Below are 20,816 nucleotides of genomic sequence, written 5' to 3' on the forward strand. Positions count from 1 at the left end.
ACTGGGAATCGAACCTGGACCCTTCGGTCCTCGGACCGATGCTCTAATCATCGAGCAAAACCAGCCAGAGCTGAAAACTCCTTTTCAGAGATGAGAGAGGCACTGGGGGGGAGCAGGGATCGAGCCTGCAAGACCTCAAGGAGCCCCTGGCTTCCGATTCCCAGGGCTCTGACGGACAAGACGGAAGCACAGAGCAGAGGACTGCCCAGCACAGACACGCGTGCTCCCCATCACCTGTGCTGAGACAGGTCAACAGAGCCAGACACGAACGGGGCGGGCGTCTCTAACCCACCGGCTTCCCCCGCAGGTCCCGCCACCACCTCTCCCCAGGCTGCCTCCGCCACCAGGTGTAGCCGAGTCCAGAGGCTCGGGAGCGCCTCGTAAGGTGGTTAGAGATGAGACGACAAACCGACCGAGAGTGGCTGTAAGTATTTGGGGGGAAAGGAACACGGGGTGTGTAGAGCAGGCTCGGCCCTCTCATCGTTACTAAATCAGGAGTCGGCATTCGGGGGTGTCAGCCTGTGACTTCCTCTGCTTTGTGAGCCTGAGTGGTCCCGACGCGGCCTTTTAAGAAGAGCTTTAGGGAACGGTCCTCGGTGCACGTCTGCGTCTGCGGACGAGGCTGAGGGCTTCGCTGAGATACACCGCCAGTTACTCAGTGGGGTGGGGGGTGTCCTTCTGCAGGGCACCCCTCACCCAGAGCCAACCCTTCCCTGTAGGAATGAAGCACACTGGGCGGCAGACCCCACTCGGCCTCCCTCCTCCACCCCCTTCTCCCACTGGCCCTGCCGTGACCCCTCTTCCCAAGGGCAGAAGACACCCCCCACCCCCCTGATCGATGGGGCAATCACACTCGACTTTGGGGAACTAGGATTTTGACCCAAGTCACCAGATTAGAAACAAAAGAGAAGTCAGACAGCAACCAACGCCATGAGTGCATTTATTCTGTATAAAGCTCATGGCCATGGGGCCTCTAGCGACCTTCTCTTTTTCTTCCTTTCTTTCATGGTTAAAAATTCAGTCTATTTACACTGATGTCATGGAGATTTCTCTTTAGAAAATGAGGTATTTGGTTTACTGTCCCCAACGGTAAAGGTTTAGGCAAACTGCAACCATGGTCTGGCGCGTGACAGAACGGAAGGGAGTGCAGTGAGCCTGGAACGGAATCCCGGCGGGGACACCCTGAGTCTTCATTGTCGCCAAATGCACCGCCTACCTCATGGCTAAAAGCAAAACACAGCGTGACTCTTCCTAAGGGCACACCTTCCACTCAGGACACGGTGAGGAAGGAGGCGAGGGACAGGAGGCAGGTGGAGACAAAGACGGTTCTTACGGCCCCTTCCCCGCACGAGCCATGCGGCTCAGGAGTGAATGGGCGGCTGTCGCTCTTGTTTCCAGGTTTTCTCGGCAGAACGTTCAGAGCCGCGGCGTAGACTAGCGCACAGGGCGAGGCCTGGCGCGACGGGGCGTCACATGAAGAACTGAGCCACCAGGTTGGCCAGGCCCAGGACGATGATGAGGACGTGGAAGACCAGCGTGGGCCACGTCAGGCGGTCCTCGTGGCGGAGGGAGAGGATGTGGATGAGGGACGGGTAGACGAACACGAAGGCCAGGCCGCAGGCTGCTCCCGAGTACCTGGAAAAGCAGCGCCTGCGGGTGAAGAGCCACCTGCAGAGGCCTTTCTGACTCACAGGGAAGGCGACGGCAGCGTCATTCCACCCTCGGCCGCTGCAGCAGGCCTCCTGGATCCAGCTGTTGCTGACACAACGCACTGGGGTTCCAGTCATGTTACTTGCTAAGTTACCATAAACCATTATTTCCTGTTCGTCTTTACGGCATCTGCTTGACAAAGGGTTTCACTCGTCCCTCGAATCCGGGCCATTTCCTCAGGAACATCTGGAGACTGGCTCTCTCGCTTTGATCTTTTATAAACTAACTAGAGGCCCGGTGCACGAAATTAGTGCACGGGGGGGGGGGGTCCCTAAGCCCACCCTGCACCCTCTCACAGTCCAGGAGTCCTTGGGGGATGTCCGACTGCCCTGGAGGCAGCTCCCGCCACCACTACTGCTTGCCAGCCATGAGCCCGGCTTCTGGCTGAGCAGCGCTCCCCAGTGGGAGCACACTGACCCCCAGGGGGCAGCTCCTGCGTTGTGTCTGCCCCCTGGTGGTCAGTGCGCGTCATAGCGACCGGTTGTTCTGCCGTTTGGTCGATTTGCATATTAGCCTTTTATTATACAGGATTAGGCATCTGCGTGTGTGAAGGGCTGCGTGCATCTCCTGAGGATGAGCAGATGAGCACCTCGCAGCACTCAGCATCGATATCAAAGGTCCTAACAAAACACCCACACGAGCCTGCGGAGCTGCACTGCCTCCTGGTTCACTAGGAACAGTTCACTCGGAACCTGTCCGTGTGTCCAACGGGCATCGTGCTGCTCGCCGCTCTCTTAGGGAAGGGCCTTCGGAAGTGACTCGGCCCTGCTCTCTGTAGGTTCGAGGACACAGTGTTCTAAGCCCCAGTGTCCGTGAGAACTCGAGGCACCATGATTCCCAACCCACTCGATGTTGTCCCCAAACATCAGTGTCTCTGGGAAAGAATATTAAGGAAAGCGCCCTCGGGACCTGAACTCTTCCTTTCTGACAGTTGACACTGGACTATGTTCTTTTTATTTTACTAAATTATTGGGGTGACACTGGTCAGCAGGAACACATCGGTGTCAGGGGTGGGTTTCCATGTTACAGGTCTGTATACCACACCATGGCCCGCCCCCCACAGTCAGATCTCCCCGTCACCTCATATGAGGACCTCTCTCCCGAGACGGTTCCTGAGCAGAAAGTTAGGGCACAGCTGTGACACGTAAGAGACCTTCCCGGTGCCCAAGCCATGATATGCTATTTACTAAACATCACTTCTATTGGGGAGAAGAAAGGAACACGGTAGACAATAATGAGAGAGAGAGAGAGAGAGAGAGAGAGAGAGAGAGAGCGCGCGCGAGCAGGTGCCCGCCGCTCAGGGCCCGGGGGCTTCTAGTCAGAAAGGAGCAGAATGGAGGACGAGACGTAAGCGACAGCAGAACACCGTGCACGTTACAGTTCTAAACCCCGAAGTCTCCCTCAATTGAAGGAGACGGCAGCGACACGGGACAGCACACCAGCAGAGAGCACCCCCGGGCGCGGCCCCCACAGTACCTGATGATCCCTCCTATGTTGGGGTACAGACAGGCCATGCTCACGCCAGCTCCCACAATAATCAGGTTCAGGACCAGCACGTGGAAAACGCTAGGCGATGCGTTTGGAGGGAAAGAAATAAAAACAAAACAGGCACATTATCACCACTGATGTGAGAATACAGTTCACTATCAACACGTCTACAGTCAGAAAGCCTCACACATGACAAGGACGTCCCGCGGAGGCGGACGCAGGCGCGGGGCCGCCCTCTGTGCGCGTGTGAACGGCCGCCACGGGAGCGCACGGTGACGTGTCCGAGGCCGTCTCCCACCCACAGCCCCGCTCAGTCAAATCATGACAAAAGCTTTACCATCGAGAGATCAGGAAGAACAGAAGTGCCCGAGACAGACGGATCTATTAACCTTTTGCACTCGGATGTCGAGTGTGACTCGACATGGTTAGCATTAGAATAAAGGAATCGAGAAAAAAAGCGAGTGCAAAGGGTTAAAAGTTACTAAGAACACGTATCGTTGGCACCCAGATGGCCAGCATCCGTCCCCCCGCGGGGAGAGCTGGCTGGGCTGTTACTGGCGGGAACCCCTGAGACCGCGGGGAGCCATCAGAGGGAGGACTCGGCAGGGCAATGGTGGTTCTGCAAGATTTGGGATCTGGGGTCATTTTTTCTGTTTTCTACATTTTGCAATGTGTTTAAGGTGTTTATTTTACTTTTATAATTCGATACATTAAGCTGTGGAAAAGGGAAATGGGCAGGATTTTATTTTTCAGATTCAGCCACTTCAGGCTATTCAGCACTTACCATGAATAGAATGCCTACTAAGTCCAGGTCTGGGAACCAATATGGACACAAATAAAAGTCATGTGGATGAAATCTGATGCTCGGGAAAAGCTCCGTTTCCCCAGAACGTTCGTTCTCAAAAGCCAAGCTGAGGCGCGAGCCCAGCTCTGGAGCCCAAGTTGCCAGAGGCTCGTTCATCCCGATGACGACCACAAAGACGTAAAAGCAGGGAAGTCATTCCTCCACCGCGGGGTGCGTCACACACCGAGGAGCTGCCAAGGTCCCCGGCCTCCGCTCTTCCTCTTGCCCAGAACCGCCGCCTCAGCACCGCTCGGTGAAAACCGTGGCTCTTTCTGTGTTTGTGCCGCGAAAGGAAACTCACGTGTGTCTTTTCCAAAGCGGTGATTCTCCAAGCGCAACCACAACCCGGGAGTCCCAGCCCGTGCGGAGGTCCCCGAGGTGGGACCGTTTTTATAGTCACACACACCTCACGGCTTTGCAAAGCAGCGGAGGCCAATGCGCCGCAGCCGGGCCGGGCTGGGCGGGTCCCACGCTGCTCCCCGGTGCCAGCCCCTCAGAGGCTGTGGCAGCGCCCGGGCAAGGAGCCGAGGTTACCAGCTGTGCCACACCGGGCTGGGCACACACCTTCTCTCTGAGCGTCCCACAGGAAGCACGTCCGAGGCCCCGGCCGCGGAGCCCCTGCCGCGGACCGGAGACCAGCGTGTCCTGGGGAAGGAGCCGGGAGCCCGGCCGGGGATGCCTCGCCTTCCCCCGGGAACCCTGTCGCTGAGGGGCCACGGGCGAGTCTCCCGACCGGGCTGTGCCAGGCGCTCTCTTGGAAATGAATGGCACTTGTCACGTCAAGGAACACAATGGTGGTCCGTGTTGCCAATGGTCAAATGGAGTTTCCAGGGCCAGTGAGGACTGGGCCGAGCCGGGGACCGCCTGAGCCTTCGCTGGTGACCCGACGGGGACACCAGCAGTGTGTCCTGACGCGTCCAGTGAAGTGTGCCAACACCTGGAGGGTCCCGGGAACCCAGTGAGCCGTCCGCGCACACGACTAGACACGAGGTCACAGACCCCTGGGGGACGTGGCGAAGCGTCCACAGGACAGACAGTGGTGCCCGGTGACGGAGGGTCGGATGCAGCTGACGTCTGAGGAACGGCCACCGCCAGGCTGGCGGCGGTAACACGTCTCCCGATCCAACTACCAGCCGCAAGGCAGAGGCTGCCGATCCCCTGAAAAGGCCACGGGACGGACTCTGTCCCGCTGCGGGTCTGTGTGCAGGCGCACTGTCTTCATACAGTTACATGAGAACAACACGGCACAACAGTCTGGATTCAGAAGGTAAAAGAATCCAATGATCGTAAATCAAACATTAAAGAGTTTTGAAAAGATAAAACAAGTTATTTTGGAAATAGTTATTATTCATAGACATGTTGTTGATGTTAACAAGTAATGGTTTTATGAGTGCTTTTTAAAGAAGTTAATATTTTTAAAACACTTGGTCTTACTTCCTTGTGTGTTAAATGCTGACGGATACGCACTGGAGTTCCTGGGTCCTCAGTAAACTCTAAGCGTGTGCAAGCATGTCACACTCGCGCCGAAATAAACAAGGCATGCGGCCCGCCGGCCGTGAGTGTGACATGCTTGGGGCCGCCAGGGCTGGCTCTGCAGGCGCCGTGCGCGGGGCTGTCGCTGGGCAGACGCCCGTGCGGCGTCGGCGGTGGGGGCAGAACGGCCTGTGAGCACGGGGCGTTCCAGACCTTCCCCGAGAAGGAAGCCCATTCTGGCGGCCCGCACAGGCAGGCCCGGGCAGCACGCAGGACCGGCGCCTTCCCGCCGCGTTCCGGTGCCTGGGACTGCGCCCGCACACCGCGGCCTGAGCCCCATTTCCCGACCCCCTCCCGACGGCACCGCGAGCACCCGCTGCCGCGCCCGCACTGCCGGCCTGGGAACGCCGGCCTCCTGCTTCAGAAGTTTACGGTTCGTCACCAACACACTCGCAGCGGTTCCTTGTTTCCTGGAGGCAACGCAGCCGCTCCTTCAAAGGAGAACTGCTTCAGACCATGTGTGCTGGTTCTGTGAACATGACCTTCTGGTCAAATTTTATCCAAAGGTTTTCTTCGTCTGAGATAACGTATTCCCAACGAAACAGGGCAGGCCTCGGTGCTGCTCGGTGGGGGCTGTGGTGAGACCGAGCGAGAGAGCAGGTGAGCCAGGCCCAGGGCGTCCGGGAGCCCGAGCGGCGCGGGAGCCTGGGAGAGGCGCCGAGCCGTGTGCGATGCCACAGCGACTCACAGCTCCTCGCGGCGAGACGGAGCAACGGCTACGCAGGCAAAGGCGCTAACTGACGCTGCCTCGCCTTCGATGGCCAGCCGCCGCGTGGAAAGGCACACGCGTGGAAAGGCACATGCGTGGAAAGGCACACGCGTGGAAAGGCACATGCGTGGAAAGGCACACGCGTGGAAAGGCACACACGTGGAAAGGCACGCGCGTGGAAAGGCACACGCCCGTTAGTGATAAGTGGACATCAATCGCCATCACGAGAAGGAGGGCCGGCCCAGGGTCTCTGCCACCAGCTTCCTGGGCGGCATGCGGGCAGCAGCAGCCGAGTCAGGGGTCCCTGTCCCCGCTCGGCCCTCACGTGACCAGCCCTCACGTGACCAGCCCTCACGTGACCGCGGGAGGAGCCACCGTGACTAAGTGCCCAAGGAGCGGCTCCTGTTTCTGAAGCTCTGCAGGGAGAGTGGCCGCGACCCGCGACCCGCGACCTGTCCCGAGACATTACAGCGGCAAACGCCTGCAGCGGCGGCCACGGGTCCTGCGGCCCGGCTGCCGCCCTGCCCTCGGCGCCTGCTGGCCGGGAGCCCTCCTCACCTGGGGTACGGGTCCCCGAACACGTGGCCCAGCAGCTGGACCCGGGCCAGGTAGCCCAGGAGCGGGTACACGGTCACCATCTGGAACAGCAGGAACACGCGCGCCACGGAGGACAGGACGTCGCCGCTCGGGAAGTTGTCCAAGAAGTTCTGGTCCAAGCGAGAGAAAGTCGTGAAAACCACGTCCCAGGCCCCGTCTGTGAGGTGGGTGCCCACGCCCCGTGAGCGCCGGGGCCCCGGGGTGGGCGGGGCCTGCCTGTTCCCCTCCGTGAGCCAGTCCGGGAGGGAAAGGGTTTGGGGACTTTTACAAAAATATGACACGGCCACATTTTTATCCTACTGCATCAAAGTATCAGGCTGGCCCGGCCGGGTGGCTCAGGGGCTGAGCGTCGACCTGTGAACCAGGAGGTCACGGTTCGATTCCCGGTCAGGGCACAGGCCCGGGTTGCGGGCTCGATTCCCAATGAGGGGTGTGCAGGGCCAGCCAGTCAATCGTTCTCTCTCATCGCTGATGTTTCTCTCTCTCCCTCTCCCTTCCTCTTTGAAATCTATTTTAAAAAATATCAGCCTGCAGCTGATGGCATCGGAACGACAAAGAAAGCCTTGTCCTCGCCGCGGAGGAGCGGCTCCCAAGGCCCCGCCTAACCAGCGAGTGTGTGTAATGGCAGCCGAACCGAGGCCGTGCCGCCGCCGGAGGCACGCCGCCCTTTCCGCCAGGCGCCCAGGAGGGGCAGGTCTGTCCCAGGCCCCTGCTCTTCACAGACCATCACCAAGTAGAATAGGGCTTCTCCCGTTTCCTCTCACGACTCCTCCGTGTGAGCTCGGCATCTTAAAGCAGCTAATCACGCCCCGGCCCCTCAAGCAAAACACCACGGACACTGCTGTTCCCGGCGCCTGGCTTTACGGGGCTGTTGCTTCGGGGAGTTTGCGGCAAACGCCTGGCAGCCAGAGGCCTTGGGGAGGGACGTCCCAAGCTCACATCATGGCAGCCACGCAACCTGTTTCTCTTACCGAGATGAGACACGATCAGCACGACCATGCTGAAGCCACCTTTATCACTCCCCTGTGGCTCTCACACCCGTGGCTCTCACACCCGTGGCTCTCACACCCGTGACACTCACACCCATGACACTCACACGCGTGGCTCTCACACCCGTGACACACACCCATGACACTCACACCCGTGGCCCTCACACCCGTGGCCCTCATACCCGTGGCTCACACACCCGTGACTCACACCCGTGACACTCACAACCGTGGCCCTCACACCCATGACACTCACACGCGTGGCTCTCACACCCGTGACACTCACACCCGTGGCTCTCATACCCGTGACTCACACCCGTGGCTCTCACACCCGTGACTCACACACCCGTGACTCACACCCGTGGCTCTCACACCTGTGACACTCACACCCGTGGCTCTCACACCCGTGGCTCTCACACCCGTGGCTCTCACACCTCACCTCCCACTGCACCCATCCGGGAAACGCTGGCCCGCGGGGGCTCAGTGGTTAGTGTCGCTCACGCTCCGAAGGGCGGGTCCGGTCCCACGGAGGTGCCGCTCACCTGCTCGATGCAGTCCTTGGACAGCGGCGGCGAAGGGAAGGCGGCGAAGACCAGCACCCCGATGTACAGGTAGGTGAGCGTGACCAGCAGGTAGGCGATGGCCAGGTCCCTCACCTGTGGAGCGGGGACGGCAGCTCACAGCGCGGCTCTGCCTGCGGGAGTGCGTCCCAACAGGACAAAGCCGCCTGGCAAACACGAGGTCAACCTCTGGCTGTGTGCGTGTGCACGTGTGTGCATGTACATGTGCATGTGTGCATATCCCTTCTAGGGTCCCGTCTGTTCACAGAAAGGAAGTGAAACAGAATTCACATGCCGGACAGTTAGTCTGACGTGTGGTCACTCTTCGGGGGGATGCACACAGAGCCACGAGGGCAGGCGTAGGAAGTTAACATACATGGTGGTTGAAGATAATAGAAATTCTGGCTTAAGTTCAAAAAGCTAATAGTTTACCAAATGATTAAGTTTTAACTAAAATAATAAAGCTAAGGGACTACCAGGGAGCAAGAGAAACCCCTTTCAGGATGACCGTGACTCTCACACCTGTGACACTCAGAATTAACAACTTCTCCTCTTAGTAAGGAGCTCACATCGCCAAAGCCTGTGCAGACCCCGGAGCCTGGGCCGGAAGAAAAGACGTCACAGAAGGGAGGAAAGCTGCGAAGGAGCAGACGGCGAGCAGGCCCCGAAGACAAGCCTCATCAACAGCGAGCAGCAGGAAGTTAACCGGCAGCCGTTCCAACAGCTGTGCCACGTCACGCTGGGCCCGTCAGCAGATGCGGGCGCCGCGCAGAGTGGGCCGTGCCCCTCCACGCACAGCTGTCGGACCCGCAGAGCGACCCGCAGTGCACGGGCCTGGCCTCCGTTCCCCCACGGCCTGGCCTCCGTTCCCCCACGGCCGGGCCTCTGTTCCCCCACGGCCGGGCCGGACACTCAGCACCTCGGTGAGGGACAGGCCTGCTCCCTTTTCATTTTAAACACAAACTGCTGTGAACGCTAAGGAAACAGGTAAGGAAACGTGAACCCAAGGAGAAGACCGCCCCTTGGGACTGGGACCGTCTCTGATAGCGGACACCTTTCCTCCTGAAACGGGCCACGGCGCAGCACCAAGGGCTCAGGGCCTGCACGCGGTCCGCTGCTCACACACGGTTCCCGTGTGCCGTGTCTCTCCCCGCCCCCCGCCCCGCCCCCGTGCAGATGAAAACCCTCCCGGGGCCTTTACTCACACGAGGGAAACAGCACAGACCGACCCCGCAGTCGCAGACACGCGTGCTGGTGTGCACGTACACCCGGCTCCCACCAGGAGGCAGAAAGTAAATAATCTACGAAGACTCTCCACCTGTTTTCACAGCACCGAGCGGGTGCACCCTAACCAAGTCAGCAAAGCAGACAGGCGTCCGACTCGGGGGGACCAGACTACTGTCCCCCAGGAAAGCACGTCCACCTGTTTCAGGGAGAAGACGTTGGCGGCAGGCTGGGTGCGGGGCTGAGGGCGGGGACCCCGAGGGAGCCGGGACCCCTCCCCACGGCACAGTCATCACCTCCCCGCGTCTTGCTGAGCCGTCATGTTCGTTCTTTCTAAGTCGGCGTCGTTCCCAACGTTTCCCGCCTCACCTCGGTGTGTGCAGTCCGAGACCCCGCCCCGGTGACCTGCCGGAGCGCCCATCACGCTCTGGCGCCTTCATTCTTCCCATCAGGGCCCTCCTCCTCTTCCTGCCGCAGCCTGGCACGGCTCGGCACAGTCCCTGCCCCCCCGCTGCCACCTGGCAGCTGGACACAGCTGTGCTCCCCTACCCCCTGCTCCCCCCCCCCCCGCTCCCCCCCGCTGCTGCTGCCCCATCTGTGTCCGCCCGATCTCGCTCCGGTGCGCGCACTTCTATTTCCTCGCTGCGCTCACCTCTGTCTGCCGCTCCCTCTGGAGTGTTAGACCTTGTGAAAGCAGCTTTAGAGGGAAACCAGGCAGGGAGGAGGGAGCGAGGGGGCAGGATCGAGGGCCCAGGCAGGTGTTTCCTGGGATCTAACTCATTCAACCGCAGGAGGGAGTCCTGGCGAAAGCGAATGTGTTCTCGTTACACAACTTAACGGCACCAGACGAACCTGCGGGAGACGCTCTGCTGTTAACCAGATCCCGTCTGTCCGCGTCAGGAGAGAAAGGGAGGGGGTTCAGGCCACGTGAATCGCCTCTCCTACTGTGTAAGAGTTAACGACGATGCAGACCCTGAGGGTCAGCATCAAACCGCACTGTTACTTCCTAGGAAGACAATGACGTTGGAAGGTCACCAAGTTAGGAGACTTGGAAAATCCAGATTCACTCAATCCCAACTCCGCTCCCAGGTCATCTGCCAGGTGTATGTTCCCAGGTGGCGGAACAGGTGAAAGCCGAGGAGCTTGACGTACATTCTTGCCCGAGGTTGACAGCTAACTTCCTTCCACGTAGAAAGATGTTTGCCTTCTCGCTGCCGCTGCCAAACGCGGCCTGGAGCCTCCTCAGAGCCCCGAGGCCCAGGAGCGCTTCCTTCCTGTGTGGTTCAGCGACGCGCGGACCTCTGAGAGCTGCGTCTCGACTTCTGTTCACGTGGTTAGAAGCCATCACCTGAGTTCAAAATCCGCAGAAAGGCCACAAGCACCTGGTTCCTCCTGCTTGCTCTGGGTCCGGTTTGCTTTCTTCTTCCAGAGTCTTAAGGTAGGTTACTGACTTGAGATCTTTCTTCTCTTCTGAGATAGGCGTTCACAGCTATAAATCTCCCCCTAAGCACTGCTTTAGCTGCATCCTATACATTCTGGTGTGTTTTGTCTCCATTTCAGTAACCTCAAAGCATTTTCTATTTTTTCTTGTTGGTTATTGAAGAATATGTTGTTTAGTGTCTGTCAACTTCCCAAATTTCTTTCTGTTATTGATGTCTAACTTTGCTATGGTCAAAGAAATACTTGGTACGATTTCAGTCCTTTCACATTTATTGGGACTTGCCCAGTACATGGTCCATCTTGGTAAATGTTCCCGTGCGTTTGAAAGGAATGTCCATCCTGTTGCTGTTTGAGAGGAGACTTTTATAAATGCAGTGAGACCAGCAAGGCTACTAGTGCTTTTCGTGTTTTCTATACCTGATTTATTTCCTGTTTGTTTTCTCAGTTACTAAGGGAGGGGTCAGGAAATCTCCAGGAAGTTCTGTCATAGGGTGTACACATATTTAGGATTATTATGTCTTCTCGATGAATCGATCCCTAAAGGTCATTATACAATGTTCCTCTGTATTTTGGTGATACTCCTCGTCCTGAAGTTCATCTTGGCATTAAAACAGCCATGCCACCTTCCTTCTGTGTAGCGTCTTTACGGTATGTCTTTGTATTGGAAGGAAGTTTCTCATCGATAGCATAGAGCTAGGTTTTTAAATCATTCTGACAATCCCTATCTTTTAACTGCAATAGTTAGACTATTTTTACTTCATGTGATTATCAGCGTTGTTGGGGTTAAAGCTCTCACCTTGCTCTGTGTTTTCTATCGGTCCCTTTTCCTGTCCTCCAGGTCACTGGGTATTTTTAAAGCTGTCATGACCTCTGATGGCTATTAGCCTGGCCTCTGTTTTTTCAGTGCTTGCTCAAGCAGGAGCTGGCAAACTGTGGCCCCGGTGAAATCCAGTGAAATCCGGCAGCTGTTCGTTTTGGTAAATAAAGTTTCCTTGAAACACAGCCATCACCACTTGTTTAGATATTGCCCATGGCTACTGGCGGCCACAACAGGCCTGGGGCAGTGCTGACAGGGATCGCATGGCCCCCAAGGCCTGAAATACTTACCACCTGCATCTTTGCAGAAAACGTTTGCTGACCATTATCGATGGTCTAAACCTAAAAGCTAAGCCCAGAAGGAAGCAGCCCTCCTCAGGTGACCACTCACGTTGTTTTCCTGGTTCTTGTTGCTCTTGAGGAGTGTGATAACACAGTTGTGGATAAAGAAAGCCAGGGTCAGCACGCCCGTCAGCTGCGGGAACCGAGCTCCTATCTCTAGGAGAAAAAGAGGGGGAACCATGTTAACACCGACAACCAGAAGACGGACATAAGTTGCCAAACGCTGATCACTAACCACCAGTTGTCCGCGTCTGTCAAGGGGAGAAGAATACAAACACCGCTCCTCACGGCTCACGCTCTACTTGAGCAAGTGCTTGGGAGTGACTCCTCGGGAGGGAACCTCACACAGGGTCCGTCTGAGGCACCTGAGCCGTGTGGAGAGCAGACTCAAATCCAGGGTTCTGAGGGACCCTCAAGCCCCCCTCCTAATACTTGTATTTGCCAGAAAAAAATGACTTGAGAAAAGGAATCGTGGGAGGGAGGATTGGTCACTTAACATTTCTTAATGGCTAATCGACATAGCATTGCTCAAAAATACCGAACTAACTTAGCCGTCTGCATGGCGGGGAATGGCTACTCGAAGATGAGCTGTCAGTGACGCGCAGGTGTGAGGATCATGCTCTAGAGGAGGATTGCATGTTACGGCAAGTGCTCAGGATCCAAGCAGCACGTTGGCAGGATCTTACTTTTACTGAAAACAGTGCGCGTGTGTGTGCGTGTGTGTGTGCGTGTGTGTGCGGGTGTGTGTGCATGTGCACGTGTGTGTGCGCGTGTGCGTGCAAAGGAAGATGGGAGGACCATCCCAAAGTGCAGCTGGGTTGCCTCTGCGAGCGGGATTTAGTTTAGAGGAACCCTTACCTCTGCTCTAAACTTTCTGCAATAAACACAGTGACTTTGACAGGAGCAGTAAAGATGACACCATCGCAATGGCAGCGCTATGCTCACGTAACTATAACCGCGGCACCAAGGTGGGAAAGAGGGTAAGATTGTTATTACATATGACCTTATTTGCAGATACTCATTCTAGAGGAACAATGGGAAAACTCTTCAGTAAGAATCCAAGTCACCCCAGCATGAAGGAAGAAAGGAATGACAAGAAATCAGTGAACAGCACGGCAATAGGAAGCCCATAGCTACCAATAGTTAGTCTCAGTGTGGACAGACTGAGCTCTCCAAACACAGGACACGGAGTGGCTGAGCGGATTAAAAAACAAGACCCACATGCCTGCAGGGACTTGCTGCAGCCTGACCCCCCCACACACGGACGGACAGACGGACGGACGGACGGATGGACGGAAAATACTCCGAGGGAGCCCAGGACCACTGCTCAGTGAGTTAAGGAACACAGACTCCTGGACAACGCGGTCTCCGAGGAGCCCCGGCCTGGCCACCATTTTCAAGCTGCTGCTTTATTCGTTGGAGAAGACACATTGAGAAAGGGGGGGGGGGGGGGGGGCATAGCTGTAATACTTCCATCTGACACAGGAGGCACAGGTAGAATGTATGAAGAATGCTTATAAATCCATTAAAAAACAGAAAGTTGGGCAAAAGACTTGAAGAGGCACAGACAGTATGACGGGGCTTAGCATTTTAGGTGAAAATAACCTATTCTGAGCCTTGGTGACCCTGCGGGTGTCTTCTCGCTCTCAGACCGCGCCCTCCCGGGCCTGCGCGTGGACGCTCCGCCCACCCCTTCGCCGGGCCCTGGATTTGACGGGGGCTGGTGGGGCCTCAGCCACAGCTGGGCACGGGGAGCCCTTCGCACAGAAGTCCTGCGCTCAGTTCTGGGAACGTCTTCAGCTACTTCTCTGGCAAGTTCATCCCCTCATGCCCTCTTCCATGGACTAGTTTCAGTGGTGCTGGGCGCCGAAGTAGTGCTCTGTTCTCATCCTTATTCTCCTACCTCCGCCCCCTCCCTGTCCTTCCTTCCCCGCCCGCCCTCTCCCCGTATTCTGTCCATCCGGCATCCATGATTTCTAGTCCACTTTTGGGAGTTGCTGTACCTCACACATTTCCTTTGAGTCCTTATTTCTGCCCAGCACGGGAGTTTATCTGATGACAGTTCCTGGGAAAATGTGCGGACGCTCTTTAAGGCAGAGCAAAGCGGGTGCCGGGGACGGGGGACACGGCGCTCCTCGTCCTCGTCCTCGTCCCAGGCTTCCACACAACAATACCAGTCCCTCTGTCCCCGCCCCCCCCCCCCCCAGCTCCAACGGGGTCTGTGCCTCTAGCTGCCATCGCTGTGCATGGTCTGCACACAGTTCATAGGGGTCACGCCCCGTGGACATGTCAGCCGCCCTTCAGTCTCAGCGACAACTCCTGCCGTAGGGCTTCCCCGCGGAGGGTGAGCTTCGCCGTGTCTGCTGGGCGAGCCCTGAGATCTGCCGGCTCTCTACGCTCCCGCTGTTCTAGTTTTTATTTCCAAGACAAAACTCCCTCCTTCCCTCCTTCCTTCCTCAACATCGAATGTGTTTCATGGGTAACACGTTGAGGGTGTAATTTGGGGCGTTTCCTTGTCCTCTTGCCTAGTGAGACTAGTCAGACGTGGGAAAACCAGGAACCAGGCAGCGCCAACCACCACCTCCATGACCTCCAGCTCAGCCCGGGACCAGGGCGGCTGCACAGCGGGAATGGGGGCAGGCGTGGGGGGGGCAGGCGGGGGGGTGGGGGCAGGTCGCAGCCTGTGGAGCCCCCAGACAGAGCGGAGACGGGACGTGCTGTGGGTCAGCGCTGAGAAGGGAAGGAGCCGTCGCGGACCACGTCTCCTTCTTCGTCTTTAGGATACTCTAGCCCAGGGTGGGGACCTGCTTTCCGCCAGGCCATCGGGTACTGATGACATCACTCGCGGCAACCCCACCCGCTCAACAATCAGCTGCTCTGCTGGGCCATCCTGCTCCCTCACCTAATGTGAGGGCAGGGCCAGACCACACATTTCTCCGGCCGCCTGTGGCCCCGGCCGGTGTTCCCCCGCCCACCTCGTCCAATAGTCACTTCCTTCCCGGGCTGTCTCCTCACAGCACGACCCACCTGGCCTCACGGTGCTCTATCCTGTCCAAACCCGCGCATTAGGGTGAAACTTTAGAAAATGCCAAGTTGTAACCATGAGGAAGGAAGGAGGGAGGGAGGGAGGGGACACACAGCAGTGCCCTCGGCCTGGAAGGCAGCGATAGGAGAGCCCACGGGCAACGATGCCGACGAGCAGCCCGATCCCCGCGTGTCCGTCCGGACCGCGTCTGACGTCCCTGAAATCCCGGCTCCGTTTCCTGGGCCTCGTCTGGGTCGTGGCTCTGACTGCGTGGTCACTCGGAGGCTGAGGTGACCAAGGGCCCGCGTGCTCCCTAACGAGGACGAGCAGAGCGGCTTCACCTGGCCCACCCGAGGGCGTGCGAACTGGCTTCAGGGAGGGGAGGGGAGAGACACGAACCGCTGCCTCCCCCGGGCCCTGACCTGGGATCAAACCTGCGGCCCAGGCAGGCACCCTGGCGGGAGCCCCACCCGCCCCTCCGGGGGCAGGACGATGCTCCAAGCAACGGAGCCTCCAGCCAGGGCCCCGCGGGACTGGTTTCAGCTTAACAGCATCCCTGACGACGCTCTGCGTGAGCAAGAATTCCTGTCTCAGAAGAGCAACAGTCCACGTGGTGAACGTAAAATCCCGCTATCGCAGCAGCTCACCTGGCACAAAAAACTCTGTTGGCGTAAACCAGTGAAACTCCAGGTGAAATCCCGAGCGAGCAGCCTTCAAGGTGACGAGGAAGGTCAAGTAGACGACGGACACCGTGCCTGTGAGAGACCAGAACCATCAGGCCTGTTCAGTGTGCACATCGCTGTCACCCTGCCTGTTCCGGGTTCTCAGCAAAGACAGGACACTCGCCCTCACTGCGCTCCCCACCACACGGGGGCGGGGGGGGGGCGGGGGGAGGCCAAGGCAGGAGCGGGCGTGGTTAGCAGCACACAGAGCAGAAAGCGGTGCAGGAGGCCGGGAGGACCGAGGAAGGGCCTCAGCCATGGCTGAAGGCCGCGGCCGGCGCACGCCTGAGCTGAGCTTAGCGGAGGCCGCAGAGTCCACCACAAAGCCGCCGGGCGACACGAGAAGAGGGACTCGGTCTTCGTGCTGGAAGGTTCGGGCGTCGACAGGCTGGGAATGTCAGTCCGACATCCAGGGCAAGGCGAGGGGCCTGGAGCCCGGGGCGCTGCCTGGGCCTGGGGGAGGTTGTGATGGGCAGCTGCTTGGGGGGGGGGAGGGGCGGGGAGAGAAGACGGTCCATCCACAGCCTCAGGCCCAGGGACGGGAAGGCCCAGGGACGGGAGTCGGAGGGCTGCTCCCGTTAAGGAGTTAGGTCGTCACAATGGAGTTGAGCCAGGAGGTTTCTAGGGATCGGGTGCTAATTTCTCTCAGGAAGCTACAGCTTTACAAGAAAACGGCAGAGGCACCGTCCTTAAGGGGCGGGAAGGAGTCAGCCTGGTGAGAAGGCTGGCGACGCTCTGCCCAGCTGGGCGCATCCTTCTCTCCGTTCACGGCTCACTGTCAAAGACCTGACCCTCGGGAGTCGGTGGGCAAGTCAGGAAACCACAGACGAGCCGCCAGGCCACTGTGGGCTTGGAGGGGGGCTGCCCGAGGCTGCAGACACGAGGCCCCGCCGGCAGGACAGACTTCATTTTCTGGGTCTGGGCGTGCATCCTGCTGAGGCCGGGTAAGAGGGACAACCCTCCCTCGTCGTTTGCTGGACACGCGAAGGCCACCTGCTCAGCGTGATGGAGTCTCGGGGGTCTATACTCCGGGCTGCCAGCGGGATCAGATCTACAGGGAGGGAGACGCTACGCCCTCGCTGGGCATCAGCTCCTCAGGATGGCGCCCTGGTCTCTAGCTAACCGGCTCGGAGCTGGCACCGGGTGCCTTTGGTCACCTTAAGGCTGTAAGAGGAGACACGGGCAGATTTCATTCCGTGATTTCGGAAGCGTGTGCGAGACAGGCTCCCAGGAAGAAGTCTGCTCCTCCAGAAGGCACACGTGTTCCAGGAAGAAAAGGCGCCGGAGGAGCTCAGGCCGGCAGACCGAGGAGCGAGCAGAGACGACCCCCAGGCGGACAGTCAGGGGACGCTCCTGTGCTCCACTCTAACTGGGACGGGAGAGCCGCTCCATGTCCTCCCTCAGCGAGGGCTAACCTGCCAGCCTTCGGAACCGAGGGCCCGGAACTCGTCTACTTCCTCCTCCCTCCACACTCAGAGGGAGCGGGAAGCACTGCTCGCCCTGGGAGGGACCTGGGTTTGAAACCGTCATCACCGTTCCCTGTGCCAGCCCTAACGACAGCCCCAAGCCTCGCTGGTGTGGCTCAGTGGATAGGTCGGCCCTCGGACTGAAGGGTCCTGGGTTCGATTCCACTCAAGGGCACGTCCCTTGGTTGTGGGCTTGATCCCCAGCCCCAGTGGGAGGTGTGTGCAGGAGGCAACCAATTGATGCGTCTCTCTCACATCAATGTTTCTCTCTCTGTCTTCCCCTCTCTCTTCCCCTCCCTCTAAAATCAATGGGAAAATGTCCTGGGTGAGGATCAACAACAACAACAACAAAACAACAACAAAAAACAACAAAAAAGCAAGCCCCGAGCAGGGAAATGTGCGCCTCAATAATTAACACAGAGGAACAGCCGGGCAGCCCCCCCCCGCCCCCGCCACACCAGGCATTCCCACGGGGCCAGGAGGCTCCCTGCACCCGCCTCGCACCTCAGCGCACCTAGGACGTTGAACCTGGAGAAGAAGGACGGCGACCGGAAGCTGAGCAGCGGCAGGAGCGGCCCCACGAGGTAGAAGGGCACCGTCCGGGACTTGTCCCACCACTCCTCGAACTGCTGCCGGCCCGTGGCGTTGGCGGAGAGGACGGCAGAGCCGTTGTCGGGACGGCCGCTGCCTGCGCTCGGACAGGTCACTGCACGGGAAGGCGTCGGTCAGGAGCGCGCAGGGAGCAGACGGGACCCCGGAGGCGCACATGGGCCCCAGGCTCAGCCTGCACCCCATCACCCAGTCTCTCCTCTCGGGAAAGACGACGGCTTATACTCAGATATATTAGAAACCTCCTACCTAGACACGATGAAAGGGGGAGGGATGGTAGAAAATGGGCAGGCACATCCCTCATTCCTCCTGGGAACTGTGAGGCGCTCCCACAAACCCCTGTGGCTCCACGGCCAGAGAGCAGATATCGGACCACAGGAGTCTGGGGGGGTCATCTGAGAGGCCCCAGCATTGATCTCATGTACGTAACGGTAACATGAGAGATGCCATGCAGGCGGCGTGCTGTGATCAGCCCCCCACGGCCAGAGAGCAGATATCGGACCACAGGAGTCTGGGGGGGTCATCTGAGAGGCCCCAGCATTGATCTCATGTACGTAACGGTAACATGAGACGCCACGCGGGCGGCGGCTGTGATCAGCCCCCACGGCCAGAGGACAGGCTTTTGCCAAAACGAAAAAACTGATCCCTGGTTCTGGAATAAAAAGCGGACATGGTTGAAGTGGCCGTCACGGCACCGCCAACACCCCATCACTGGTCAGCGCGTGGGAACCCTGCACTCCAGGGATCCGGAGTCGGCAGCCGGGAGCCCAGATGTGACCCAGGAGTGGGGAAGTGAAGCCGTTTCCAGCACTATGGCCCGTGGCAACGTCTGCCGTGGATGGAACACGGCCTGCCCCGCTCCCAGGCTCAGCAGCCCCGTGAATGCCGCTCCGGGACAGCTCGGCGGTGAGACGCACACGGCAGCGTCCTCAGCGCCACCCGCAGGAAGCGCAGACGCACCGCCAGGCCATGCGTGTTCACTGCTGCTCACCGTCGGGAAGGCAGCGACTCCACAGGATACAGGCGTGTGCCTTAACATTGGTGACTGAGCACCAAGGGCCTAAAACTCAGTCAGCAACTGGCCCTGCGCCCTGGGCCCAACACGGGCAGGGGTCCAGGCGCGTGAACTGTGTGCTGAGCCTTCACGGCAAACACGGGCCCTGCCGACGTGGCCACAGCCGTGAGGGGGCGCAGGACCTGGCGTCGCGCGCCTCACATTAGCGCTAACTGGGGTGCAGCTGGTTTCCTGTGCTTTTTTCACACACTGACGGCCAACAATTCAGTAGTGGCCCAGGTAACAGTGGGAACGGTTTTGTGGTAGATTTACCTAAAACAGAGTCATCATTTCTACCTTAAACCTACTTTGAAGCCAAGTGGGGAGTAAAAAACAAGCCGAACGGTGCGTTCCACACGACTCACCAGGGTTGCTGTCGTTGGTCCTCAGTGCAGCATCTGTGTCGTTAACGTGATGAATAAAATCTGAAACAGAGTTCGATAATGCTGAATGAGAGGCTGAACCGATCACCGCCGAAGCCCTTGATCCGTACCCAGCGTGAGGGTCGTCTGGGCGGCACTGCCGACCCCGGAACCAGACCACTGCAGCCACACGCAGCTCGGCGGCTCAGCCTCCTCCCCCCGGGGGGGGGGGGGGGGCCCTGGTGTCACTGACCGAGGTTCTTAAACACCCGCCCAGAGGCTGGTCTAGGTAAGGGCCCTGGTGAAGACCACGCATGTACATCCCCTCTGCTCGCTGAGTGTGAGCTGGTCACACCTCACACTAGCCGCCCAGAGGCTGGTCTAGGTAAGGGCCCTGGTGAAGACCACGTGTGTACACCCCCTCTGCTCGCTGAGTGTGAGCTGGTCACACCTCACACTAGCCGCCCAGAGGCTGGTCTAGGTAAGGGCCCTGGTGAAGACCACGCGTGTACACCCCCTCTGCTCGCTGAGTGTGAGCTGGTCACACCTCACACTAGCCGCCCAGAGGCTGGTCTAGGTAAGGGCCCTGGTGAAGACCACGCGTGTACATCCCCTCTGCTCGCTGAGTGTGAGCTGGTCACACCTCACAGAAGGGTAACGTCTGCAGGAGGGAAAGGCCACACAAGGGCCTACTGATCTGGAAATCACTTGCAGCTCACAAAGCACGGCCGGTGCTTTCACAGACCAGGCCACGCCCCCAGCGCCCCGTGCACCTGAGCCGGCAGGTGAGGAGCGCGGGCAGACACCTGGCGCCCATCACCCCCGGGAGGGCCGGGCCGGGCGGTCAGGGGCGCGTTTCCTGCCGCCTGGGCCTGAGAGGCTCGCTCTGTGCTGCGTGGCGCTGACCTTGTTTAACCCAGGAAGCATTAATAAGCGTGCTTGATTAAAACTTAAAGGGGACGGTAAGGAGTGAGAGGCGATCTCAAGGTCGTAAAGTAGGTTAAACACGGGACTCCACTGCGTGGGCGTCGGGCAGAAGGAGGGAGTTTCGTGCTCCGGGTTTTACAGCACCCCCAGGGGCGGTTCGTGGTCTGAGATGAGGAGCTGAGGATGTTCACGGCGGTCCTGACGCCCACGCTCACGCCGGCCAGGAGCCAGGAGAGCCCTGACGAGTGGCCTGGCCGGCAGCGTCTCCCAGCCCGCGCCCGCGGGCCCGTGCGCAGCGGGTTCCTGACTGCGATCCTCACACTCCGAAGACGAGTGGCTGGAGTTTGCTTCCCCGAGACTCTACACAACTTCCTTCGTAACCAACACCTGTGAACTAACTCC

The 20,816-nt window shown here is 58.8% G+C and overlaps 1 protein-coding gene across 5 annotated transcripts in view; it reads right to left on the reverse strand.

The window, feature by feature from the left end:
• Positions 1–923: 923 nt before the first annotated feature.
• The window catches only part of SLC38A9 (solute carrier family 38 member 9), a 39,074-nt gene continuing 19,181 nt past the window's right edge, over positions 924–20,816 (reverse strand). For 3 of the 5 annotated variants that reach the window (XM_028137137.2, XM_054715358.1, XM_054715359.1), the window contains 8 exons: positions 19,491–19,550; positions 17,967–18,168; positions 15,922–16,029; positions 12,299–12,405; positions 8,410–8,523; positions 6,843–6,991; positions 3,187–3,276; positions 924–1,635 (listed from right to left, as the gene is read on the reverse strand). In XM_028137137.2, coding sequence (XP_027992938.2) covers positions 1,435–1,635; positions 3,187–3,276; positions 6,843–6,991; positions 8,410–8,523; positions 12,299–12,405; positions 15,922–16,029; positions 17,967–18,168; positions 19,491–19,550 — 1,031 coding nt within the window. In that variant the 3' untranslated portion in view covers positions 924–1,434. The remainder of the gene's footprint in view (positions 1,636–3,186; positions 3,277–6,842; positions 6,992–8,409; positions 8,524–12,298; positions 12,406–15,921; positions 16,030–17,966; positions 18,169–19,490; positions 19,551–20,816) is intronic. The other 2 variants (XM_008160131.3, XM_054715360.1) reach the window with 2 other exon arrangements.

This window comes from Eptesicus fuscus, chromosome 4 (genome assembly GCF_027574615.1).
Source record: "Eptesicus fuscus isolate TK198812 chromosome 4, DD_ASM_mEF_20220401, whole genome shotgun sequence".
Classification (NCBI taxonomy): domain Eukaryota; kingdom Metazoa; phylum Chordata; class Mammalia; order Chiroptera; family Vespertilionidae; genus Eptesicus; species Eptesicus fuscus.